The 12189-nt window shown below is 48.1% G+C and overlaps 2 protein-coding genes across 2 annotated transcripts in view; both read right to left on the reverse strand.

The window, feature by feature from the left end:
• Positions 1-12189, reverse strand: part of LOC147098990 (galanin receptor 2b-like) — a 59400-nt gene that overhangs the window by 43963 nt on the left and 3248 nt on the right. The window lies entirely within an intron of this gene.
• Positions 1-12189, reverse strand: part of mei1 (meiotic double-stranded break formation protein 1) — a 247894-nt gene that overhangs the window by 3459 nt on the left and 232246 nt on the right. Inside the window, exon 31 of the mRNA XM_085969507.1 lies at positions 3638-3756. Coding sequence (XP_085825633.1) covers positions 3638-3756 — 119 coding nt within the window. The remainder of the gene's footprint in view (positions 1-3637; positions 3757-12189) is intronic.

Here is a 12189-nt window from a genome sequence, read left to right on the forward strand (position 1 = left end):
CTGCCTTCCTGTTTTTGCCACCAAAGTGGATAACCTCACATTTATCCACATTATAGTGCATTTGCCATGTTTCTGCCCAATCAACCAACCTGTCCAAATCGTACTGGAGTTTCACGACATCCTCCTCACAACATACCCTCCCACCCAGCTTTGTGTTGTCTGCAAATTTGGAGATATTACATCCAATTCCCTCGTCCAGGTCATTAATATATATTGTTAACAGCTGGGGTCCTAGGACCGATCCTTGCGGTACCCCACTAGTCACTGCCTGCCACTCGGGAAACGACCCGTTTATTCCAACTCTTTGCTTTCTGTCCGCCAACCAGTTCTCTATCCAAGTCAATACCTTACCCCCAATCCCATGTGCCTTAATTTTGCACGCTAATCTCTTATGTGGGACCTTATCGAAAGCCTTCTGAAAGTCCAAATACACCACATCCACTGGTTCTCCCTTATCTATTTTACCAGTTACATCCTCAAAAAATTCCAGTAGATTAGTCAAGCATGATTTACCTTTTGTAAATCCATGTTGACTTTGTCCGATCCTGTCACTGCTTTCCAAGTGATCTGTTATTACATCTTTTATAATGGACTCTAGCATTTTCCCCACTACCGATGTCAGGCTTACCGGTCTATAATTCCCCGCTTTTGCTCTACCACCTTTTTTGAATAGTGGGGTAACATTAGCTACCCTCCAATCCATGGGTACTGTTCCAGAGTCTATCGAGTTCTGGAAGATGACCAGCAATGCATCTACTATTTCTAGGGCCACTTCCTTAAGTACCCTGGGATGTAGATTATCAGGCCCTGGGGATTTATCGACCTTCAGTCCCATCAATTTTCCTAACACCATTTCCCTACAAATACTGATTTCTTTCCGTTCCACCCTTTCATCAGACCCTATGTTCCCCGGCATCTCTGGGAGATTATTTGTGTCCTCCTTTGTGAAGACAGAACCAAAATATGTATTTAGTTGGTCTGCCATTTCTTTGTTCCCCATTATAAATTCCCCTGATTCTGACTGCAAGGGACCTACGCTTGACTTCACCAATCCTTTTCTCTTCACATATCTATAAAAAGCTTTTACAGTCAGTTTTTATGTTCCCTGCAAGTTTACTCTCATATTCTATTTTCCCTTTCTTAATGAATCCCTTTGTCCTCCTCTGTTGAATCCTAAACTGCTCCCAATCCTCAGGATTATTGCTTTTTCTGGCCAATTTATATGTCCTCTCTTTGGATCTTATGCTATCCCTAATTTCCCTTGTTAGCCACGGTTGAGTCACCTTTTTTGTTTTATTTTTATGCCAATCTGGGATGAACAAATTCTTTTGCGATTTTAATCTTCATATCGATTGGACAATCAAATTGGCAATGGTAGACTTGAGGACGAGTTCATAGAGTGTATTTGGGATGGTTTCTTAGAACAATACGTTTTGGAACCGACCGGGGAACAGGCTATTTTAGATCTGGTAATGTGTAATGAGACAGGGTTAATTAATGATCTCATAGTAAAGGATTCTCTGGGGAAGAGTGATCATAACATGATAGAATTTCACATTCAGTTTGAGGGTGAGAAACTTGGGTCTGAAACTAGTGTCTTAAATGTAAATAAAGGCAATTACAAGGGTATGAGGACAGAGTTGGCTAAAGTGGACTGGGAAAATAGATTAAATGGTAAGACGGTAGATAAGCAGTGGCAGACATTTAAGGAGGTATTTCATAACTCTCAACAAAGATGTATTCCAGTAAGAAAGGCACTACGAGAAGGATGAACCATCCGTGGCTAACAAAGGAAATTAAGGATGGTAACAAATTGAAAGAAAAGGCATACAATGTTGCGAAGATTAGTGGTAGGCCAGAAGAAAGGATGACTAAAAAAATTATAAAGAGGGAGAAAACAGATTATGAGAGTAAACGAGCAAGAAATATAAAAACAGACAGTAAGAGCTTCTACAAGTATATAAAAAGGAAGAGAGTAGCTAAAGTAAACATCGGTCCCTTAGAGGATGAGACTGGGGAATTAATAATGGGAAACAAGGAAATGGCAGAGACTTTGAACAAATATTTTGTATCTGTCTTCACGGTAGAAGCTACTAAAAGCATCCCAATAATAGTACATAATCAAGGGGCAAAGGGGAGGGAGGAACTTAAAACAATCACTATCACTAGAGAAAACTAATGGGACTAAAGGCTGACAAGTCCCCATGACCTGACAGCCTAGGGTCTTAAAAGAGGTAGCTGCAGAGATAGTGGAAGCATTGGTTGTGATCTTCCATAATTCCCTATATTCTGGTCCCAGCGGATTTGAAAATCGCAAATGTAACACCCCTACTCAAGAAAGGAGGGAGCTAGAAAGCAGGAAACTATAGGCCAGTTAGCCTAACATCTGTCATTGGGAAAATGCTGGAATCCATTATTAAGGGAGTCATCACAGGACATTTAGAAAATCATAATACAATCAGAGTCAACATGGTTTTATGAAAGGGAAATCTTGTTTGACAAATTTATTAGAGTTCTTTGAAAATGTAACGAGCAGGGTGAATCAAGGGGAACCAGTAGATGTAGTGTATTTGGATTTCCAAAAGGCACTCGATAAGGTGCCACATAAAAGGTTACTGCACAAGATAAGAACTCACGGTGTTGGGGGTAATATATTAACATGGACAGAGGATTGGCTAACTAACAGAGAACAGAGTCAGGATAAATGTGTCATTTTCAGGTTGGCAAACAGTAACTAGTGGGATGCCACAGGGATCAGTGCTGGGGCCGCAACTATTTACAATCTATATTAATGTCTTGGATGAAGCGACCGAGTGTACTGTAGCCAAATTTGCTGACGATACAAAGATAGGTGGGAAAGCAAGTTGTGAGGAGGACACAGAGTCTGCAAAGGGATATAGATAGGTTAAGTGAGTGGGCAAAAATTTGGCAGATGGAGTCTAATGTGGGAAAATGTGAGGTTATCCACTTTGGTAGGAAGAATAGAAAAGCTAAATACTATTTAAATGGAGAGAGACTACAGAATGCTGCAGACTTAAGATTTAAAACAGTGGAACAATCAACTGCTTCAGAAACCTTACAAATCATCCCCTATACCAAAATCAAAAGGTGACTTTCAGCTTCAGTTGTATTTGTGTCTTCTCCCGAATATTTACCTCATTCAGCCAAATGAGTAGATAAGACTTAAGAAGTGAATATTCCATTATATAATATTCCAATATAATATTCCCAGTCAATAACCAGGGGGCATAGAGTTAAAGTAATTGGTAGAAGGATTAGAGGGGAGTTGAGGAGAACTTTTTTCACCCAGAGGGTGGTGGGGGTCTGGAATGCACTGCCTGAAAGGGTGGTAGAGGCAGAAACCCGCATCACATTTAAGAAGTACTTGGATATGCACTTGAAGTGCCGTAACCTACAGGGCTACAGACCAAGAGCTGGAAAGTGGGATTAGGCTGGATGGTTCTTTTTCAGCCGGCACAGACACGATGGGCCAAATGGTCTCCTTCTGTGTCGTAAACTTCTATGATTCTAAAAACTACGGTTGTAAAGCTGAGGTGTCAGTTTTGTATGTAATATCATTTCCAAACTCCGATCAATCTTCTATTTGACAAGCCAACATATAGATAACAAAGGATACACAATTTTCTTGGTGCCTGGCTGAGACGAGGTTCTGCTCTGTAGACTCTCCAACAAGGAGTGAATAACCTCCATGTCCTTCTGCCCCATGGTGAATACTTTGCCACTTTGTAGATCTAACTAAAATGTAATTAAATAATTTAGAAGGCAAGACATTTTTAATGTTTACCATGCAGCCGTAAACATATTGGAGTTTCAACACAATGTACCGTAGACTGGTAGATGCAGATTCTCACTCACAACTGTGGGATGCATGATCGTTGAACTTAACACCGTTCTTACATGATGTCCACACATGCGTACTAATTAGTAATCAGAGGTAGAAGCCTTGACTAATTTTTCCTCTCCCTAGCTCGGCGAGCTAGGGCATGTTACTACCAGGTTTCATCCGTGGCTCAGTGGGTAGCACTCTCGTCTGAGTCAGAAAGTTGTGGGTTCAAATGCCACTCCAGAGACTTGAGCACAAAATCTAGGCTGGCACTTCAGTGCAGTACTGAGGGAGTGCGCTGTTGGAGGTGCTGTGCCGAGGCCCTGTCTGCCCTCTCAGGTGGATATAAAAGATTCCATGGCACTATTTTGAAGAGGAGCAGGGGAGTTTTCACCGGTATCCTAGTCAATATTTCTCGCTCAAACAGCATCACTAAAACAGATTATCTGGTCATTATCACATTGCTGTGTGTGGGAGCTTGCTGTGTGCAAATTGGCTGTTGCGTTTCCTAGATTTCAACAGTGACTACACTTCAAAAGTACTTCAGGACGTCCTGCGGTCATGAAAGGCGTTATATAAATGCAAGTCTTTCTTACCATTTCAAATGAGATAAGCTAACTCAGTACATAGTGGTGCACAAACCCGAGGCCTCGACATTCAGCGGTGGCTTTACCAACTGAACAATTATAGGAATCATATAGTAGGGCCGATTTTAACTCTGCCCATCTGTAGGAAACTGGGCAGATAAAATGGTTGTGGAGACTTATCCACAGTGATCCTGCTGCTTTCTCGCGGGTTGGAATTTTAACCTGCTCTTTTGATGGCAAGCGGGACACCCAATGGAAAGCAGCTTGGGTCCTGCTTCAAATATGCTGGTTGGGCCCGGACTGCAATTTTAACCCAAAGCCTGCGTGGGGAAGCTGTCGTAGCTTCCTCGTCAGTTTGGCAAACAGGAGCAGGGCCAGAAAAGTAAGTAAATTGAATTGTCTTTTTTGGTTTCCTTGTGGGTCAGGAGGAGGAGTGCTCGATTGAGATACCCACACGATCCCACCCCTAACCACTAATCTGAGTGCCAGGGACCATTCCCTCGTTCTCCGCTGCCGGCCCCATCACCCAAGATCCTGCTCCCGCTCGCCAGCCAGCTAGCATTTCCCGCCAAGTTTTGGGTGGGAGACTGACGTGGGCTATACAGACGAGGCCTGGGAGTTATAATCTCCCAGGCTTCACGCTCAGGGGGCCGGACAGTTTCTTGTCCATCTCGGTCACCGCCTGCATGAGCCCCACTGGGAGTTAAAATTGGGGCGATGTGTTTCCAATTTCACCTGTGCTATCATGGAAAAGTGCCAAAATGGGATGCCAAGTACCATACAGAAGCAGAGGTAGATATTTGGGGGCAGATACTCAACAGCAAACCATTAACCCTAGAAGAGGAAAAGAATGTTAGTAAATTTACCAAACTCCAGCTCCTATTTCTTATGTTGGGCATTTGTGGGGTGGAAATTAAAGAGTCTTCATTGTAGCAAATCTTCATCTACTGAAGTTTAAACTTTGCCCCAGTACTATTTTGAAAAAAGTGACTTTTACATATCCAGTCTGAGAAATTATTTGGTTACTTTACTGTTGATGGCCAATAATGGTTACCTTAATCAGCTTGGCAGTTATTCTTTTTACAAATCTTTTCCCACCCCAATTATTTTTACAGTGATGTTCTTTGATGTGTTAATTAATCGTATGTTAGAGTGCAGTGAAGTCAGTAATAATGGGTAAGCTTCACCCTGCCAGGACTGGATAGTCTAAAACTACTGAAATTATGCAAAAGAATGGGTGTGGTGTAACATCTTGGAAGATTACCTACAGCATCAGAGTGATAGGGTGTAACCTCTCACCTATGATCCCCTACTTGCTGAGTTCCTGATTTGAACTATGCTGTCCCTGGGAGATGCCAAGCAGACACCAGGCATTTTACAAATGGGAAGGAGTGGCAAATCAGAGACACCGTTAGTCCAGGCTCTTTTAAAAAAAAAAATCATTCACGGGATGTGGGCATTGCTGGCAAGGCCAGCGTTTATTGCCCATCCCTAACTGCCCTTGAGAAGGTGAGCCGCCTTCTTGAACCGCTGCAGTCGTGTGTGAAGGTGCTCCCACAGTGCTGTTAGGGAGTTCCAGGATTTTGATCCAGCGACAATGAAGGAACGGCCGATATATTTCCAAGCCAGGATGGTGTGTGACTTGGAGGGGAACTTGGAGGTGGTGGTGTTCCCATGTGCCTGCTGCCCTTGTCCTTCTAGGTGGTAGAGGTCGTGGGTTTGGGAGGTGCTGCCGAAGAAGCCTTGGCGAGTTGCTGCAGTGCATCTTGTAGATGGTACACACTGCAGCCACGGTGCACTGGTGGTGGAGGGAGTGACTGTTTAAGGTGGTGGATGGGGTGCCAATCAAGCGGGCTGCATTGTCCTGGATCGTGTCGAGCTTCTGGAGTGTTGTTGGAGCTGCACTCATCCAGGCAAGTGGAGAGTATTCCATCACACTCCTTACTTGTGCCTTGTAGATGGTAGAAAGGCTTTGGGGAGTCAGGTGAAACACTTGATGCAGAACACCCAGCCTCTGACCTGCTCTTGTAGCCACAGTATGTGTGTGGCTGGTCCAGTTAAGTTTCTGGTCAATGGTGACCCCCCAGGATATTGATGGTGGGGGATTTGGCAATGGTAATGCCATTGAATGTCAAGGGGCGGTGGTTAAGATTCTCTCTTGTTGGAGATAGTCATTGCCTGGCACTTGTGTGGTGTGAATGTTACTTGCCACTTATCAGCCCAAGCCTGAATGTCATCCAGGTCTTGCTGCATTCGGGCATGGACTGCCTCATTATCTGAGAAGTTGCGAATGGAACTAAACACTGAGAAATCATCTGTGAACATCCCCACTTCTGACCTTATGATAGAGGGAATGTCATTGATGAAGCAGCTGAAGATGGTTGGGCCTAGGACACTGTCCTGAGGAACTCTTGCAGTGATGTCCTGGGGCTGAGATGATTCCTTTGTGCTAGCTATGACTCCAGCCAGTGGAGAGTTTCCCCCCAATTCCCATTGACTTCAATTTTACTAGGGCTCCTTTATGCCACACTCGGTCAAATGCTGCCTTGATGTCAAGGGCAGTCACTCTCACCTCACCTCTGGAATTCAGCACTTTTGTCCATGTTTGGACCAAGGCTGTAATGAGGTCTGGAACAGAGTGGTTCTGGCGGAACTCAAACTGAGGCATCAGTGAGCAGGTTATTGGTGAGTAAATGCTGCTTGATAATACTGTTGGCGTCACCTTCCATCACTTTGTTGATGATCGAGAGTAGACTGATGGGGCGGTAATTGGCCGGATTGGATTTGTCCTACTTTTTATGGACAGGACATACCTGGGCAATTTTTCACATTGTCAGGTAGATGCCAGTATTGTAGCTGTACTGAAACAGCTTGGCTAGATGTGGAGCTCAAGTCTTCGGTACGACTGACGGGATGTTGTCGGGACCCATAGCCTTTGCTGTATCCAGTGAGATCAGCCGTTTCTTGATATCATGTGAAGACAGGGACCTCAGGAGAGGCAGAATGGATCATCCACTCAACACTTCTGGCTGAAGATGGTTGCAAATGCTTCAGCCTTATCTTTTGCACTCGTGTGCTGGGCTCAGCCATCATTGAGGATGGGGATATTCATGGAGCCTCTTCCTCCCGTTAGTTGTTTAATTGTCACGACTGGATGTGGCAGAACTGCAGAGCTTTGGTTGTGCGATCGTTTAGCTCTGTGTACAGCATGCTGCTTCCGCTGTTTAGCATGCGTGTAGTCCTGTGTTGCAGCTTCCCTAGATTGGCACCTCATTTTTAGCTGCACCTGGCACTGCTCCTGGTATGCTCTTCTACACCCCTCATTGAACCAGGGTTGGTCCCCTGGCTTGATGGTAATGGTACAGTGAGAGATATGCCAGATCATGAGGTTACAGATTGTGGTGGAATACAATTCTGCTGCTGCTGATGGCCCACAGTGCCTCATGGATGCCCAGTTTTGAGCTGCTAGATCTATTCTGAATCAATCCCATTTAACACGGTGGTAGTGCCACACAACACGATGGAGGGTGTCCTCAGTGTGAAGACGGGACTTCGTCTCCACAAGGACTGTGCGGTGGTCACTGCTACCAATACTACCATGGACAGATCCATCTGCGACAGGTAGATTGGGGAGGACGAGGTCAAGTAGGTTTTTCTTTCATGTTGGTTCTCTCACCACCTGCCGCAGACCCAGTTTGGCAGCTATGTCCTTCAGGACTCAGCCAGCTCAGTCAGTAGTGGTGCTACCAAGCCACTCTTGGTGATGGACATTGAAGTCCCGACCCACAGTACATTCTGTGCCCTTGCTACCCTCAGTGCTTTTTCCAAGTGGTGCTCAGCATGGAGGAGTACTGATTCATCAGCTGAGGGTGGGCGGTCGGTGGTAATCAGTAGGCAGTTTCCTTGCCCACGCTTGACCTGAAGCCATGAGACTTCATGGGGTCCGGAGTCAATGTTGAGGACTCCCAGGGCCACTCCCTCCCCACTGTATACCACTGTGCCGTCACCTCTGGTGGGTCCGTCCTGCCGGTGGGACAGGACATACCCATGGATGGTGATGGAGGAGTCTGGGACATTGGCTGAAAGGTATGATTCTGTGAGTATAACTATGTCAAGCTGTTGCTGTAGTCTGTGGGACAGCTCTCCCAATTTTGGCACAAGTGTCCAGATGTTAGTGAGGAGGACTTTGCTGGGTCAACTGGGCTGGGTGTGCCATTGTTTTGTCCATAACTGGTGCCTAGGTTGATGCCAGGTGGTCCGTCGGTTTTATTCTTATTATTTGTAGTGGTTTGGTACAACTGAGTGGCTTGCTGGGCCATTTCAGAGGGCAGTAAAGAGTCAACTACATTGCTGTGGGTCTGGAGTCACACACAGGCCAGACCAGGTAAGGGCGGCAGATTTCCTTCCCTAAAGGACATTAGTGAACCAGATGGGTTTTTATGACAATCCGGTAGTTTCATGGTCACCATTACTGATACTAGTTGCCTATGTGCAGGCCACTCGGCTGAGGGAAGACTGAACTGAGGGAGAAAGTAATTTGAAAAGATTTGATGCTAAGTCACGGTATTCCCCCCCTTAACTGCCAGTGTGATATACCTATCAATTCGTCCAATAAAAAGCGACGAGTTAGGAACGTAACTAAAGGTTTTTATTGACTAAATAACAGAGCCCACCCTCGTGGGTGATCGGGTCCAACAAGGAGGAATACCAGCCAGTCGACTACCTTTATACCTGGGCAGGTAGGTGGAGCCATGGGCGGAGTCGGAGGTGGTCAGCCCAGGTATAACAGCGCGACAAGAGGCGACCTCGTATCGTGATACAACAGTGATAACGGTGATAACAATACAACAGTGATAACTATAGTGTAACGATAAAAGTGGTTTACCACATTCACCCCTTGTTTAGATTTGAGTCCGGCGGGGTGAAGTGTACTACCAGTTCTGGTATGTCAGTCTGTCCGGAGGCCTCGTAAGCCTCTCCGATCGTTGCAGCGGCGGTGCTGCATTATCCGGTGTTAGTGCTGGTGTCTGCGTGGTCGGCGAAGGCTCGTGGGGTTCCGGCATGCCGTCTACCTGGGCTGGAATTGGGGGGGTGGTGGGGGGGGGGGGTAAAGGTGGTGTCTCCGGAGTGCCCGAGGGTGCGAGGTCTCGTAAGGAGACAGTGTCCTCCCGCCCGTCTGGGTAAGCCACGTAGGCGTACTGGGGGTTGGCGTGCAGGAGGTTCACCCTCTCGACCAGGGGGTCTGTTTTATGGGCCCTCACGTGCTTTCGCAGCAAGACGGGCCCCGGAGAGGTCAGCCAGGTTGGTAGAGTGGTTCCCGTAGTCGACTTCCTGGGGAAAACAAACATTCGTTCATGGGGGGTGGCGTTAACGGCAGTGCAAAGTAGTGACCGGATGGAGTGCAGCGCTGTCGGGAGGACTTCCTGCCAGCGGGAGGTTGGGAGGCCCTTAGACTTTAAGGCTAAGAGGACGGCCTTCCATACCGTCGCGTTCTCTCTTTCCACCTGGCCGTTCCCTCGGGGGTTGTAGCTGGTGGTCCTACTTGCTGCAATACCTCTTGCTAGTAGGAACTGACGGAGTTCCTCGCTCATGAAAGAGAAGCCCCGGTCACTATGGATATAGTTTGGGAACCCGAACAAGGCGAAGAGGTCGTTCAGGCATTTAATGACCGTGGTACTGGTCATGTCTGGGCAGGGGAAGGCAAAGGGGAAACGGGAGTACTCATCAACAATGTTGAGGAAGTACACATTACGGTCAGAGGACGGGAGGGGCCCCTTAAAGTCGATGCTCAGGCGCTCGAAGGGGCGGGTGGCCTTGATCAGGCTTGCTCTGTCCGGCCTAAAGAAGTGCGGTTTGCACTCGGCACAGGTCTGGCAGTTCCTGGTTATGGTCCTGACCTCCTCGATGGAGTAGGGCAGGTTGCGGGCCTTAATGAAGTGGTAAAGTCTGGTGACCCCGGGGTGGCAGAGGTCGTTGTGGAGGGTCTGAAGTCTATCACTTTGCGCGCTGGCGCATGTAATTCGTGACAGAGCATCGGGAGGTTCGTTCAGCTTACCTGGCCGGTACAAGATATCATAATCGTAGGTGGAGAGCTCGATTCTCCACCTCAAGATCTTGTCATTCTTGATTTTGCCCCTCAGCTTGTTATTAAACATAAAAGCGACCGAACGTTGGTCGGTAAGGAGGGTAAATCGTTTGCCTGCCAGGTAGTGCCTCCAGCGTCGTACCGCCTCCACAATCGCCTGGGCCTCCTTCTCGACCGACGAGTGTCGGATCTCAGGGCCCTGTAGGGTCCTTGAGAAGAAGGCCACCGGTCTCCCCTCCTGGTTAAGGGTGGCGGCTAGGGCGAAGTCGGATGCATCGCTCTCGACTTGGAAGGGGATGGACTCATCCACTGCGTGCCTTGGCAATGTCTCCCTTAATGAGGGAGAAGGCTGCGCACGCTTCCTCCGTAAGGGGGAAGGATGTGGACTTCATGAGGGGTCTGGCTTTGTCCGCATAATTGGGAACCCATTGGGCATAGTAGGCGAAGAGCCCCAGGGTTCTCTTAAGTGCCTTAGGGCAGTGGGGGAGGGGTAGCTCCATGAGGGGGCGCATTCTTTCGGGGTCGGGGCCGATGAGTCCGTTCTCTACTACACAGCCAAGGATGGCAAGGCGCGAGGTGTTAAACACACATTTCTCCTTATTGTAGGTGAGGTTCAGCCGTTGGGCTGTACGGAGGAATTTCTCCAGATTCACGTCGTGGTCCTGCCGGTCGCGGCCGCAGATGGTGACGTTATCTAGGTAGGGGAATGTGGCCTGCAGTCCGTTCTGGTCAACCATCTGGTCCATCTCCCTTTGGAAGACCGAGACCCCGTTGGTGACACCGAAGGGGACCCTAAGCAAGTGGTATAGGCGCCCATTCGCCTCGAAGGCGGTGTACTGGCGGTCCTCGGGGTGGATAGGGAGTTGGTGGTAGGCCGACTTAAGGTCGATGGTCGAGAATACGCGGTATTGTGCAATCTGATTGACCATGTCAGATATGCGGGGAAGGGGGTATGCGTCCAGCTGGGTGTATCTGTTTATGGTCTGGCTGTAGTCGATGACCAGGCGATTTTTATCGCCGGTCTTAACGACCACGACCTGGGCACGCCAGGGGCTGTTGCTCCCCTCGATGATGCCCTCCTTCAGGAGACGCTGCACCTCAGAGCTAATGAAAGCTCTGTCCCCAGCGCTGTACCGCCTGCTCTTGTTAGCGACGGGTTTGCAGTCGGGGGTGAGGTTAACGAACAGGGAAGGTGGCGGCACCTTGAGGGTGGATAGGCTGCAGGTGTTACGCGGTGGGCGGTTTAACCTTCGCTGGTTGTCGACTGTGAGTGGGGGGAGGGGTCCACCGTATGCTAGGGTTACACTTTGGAGGTGGGATTGGAAGTCCAGCCCTAGTAGGACGGCAGCGCAGAGCTGGGGGAGGACGAGGAGTTTAAAGTTTTTATACTCTGTACCCTTAACCGACAAGGTCACAGCACAGTAGCCGCTAATGTCCGTGGCGTGGGACCTCTGTGCCATCGAGATTCGGTTGCGCGTTGGCAGGACAGGGAGGGAGTAGTGGCTCACCGTGTCTGGGTGGATGAAGCTCTCCGTGCTTCCGCTGTCGAACAGGCAGGTCGTGGCGTGGCCGTTTACTTTGATGTCCATCATCGACTTGGACAGGTGGTGTGGGCGGGCTTGATCCAGAGTGACGGAGGCTAGTGTGTAGGTAAGCGAGTCGTTGTCGTCTGC

This window comes from Somniosus microcephalus, chromosome 28, assembly GCF_052327205.1.
Source record: "Somniosus microcephalus isolate GS21.2 chromosome 28, FLI_Smic_1.0, whole genome shotgun sequence".
Classification (NCBI taxonomy): Eukaryota; Metazoa; Chordata; class Chondrichthyes; order Squaliformes; family Somniosidae; genus Somniosus; species Somniosus microcephalus.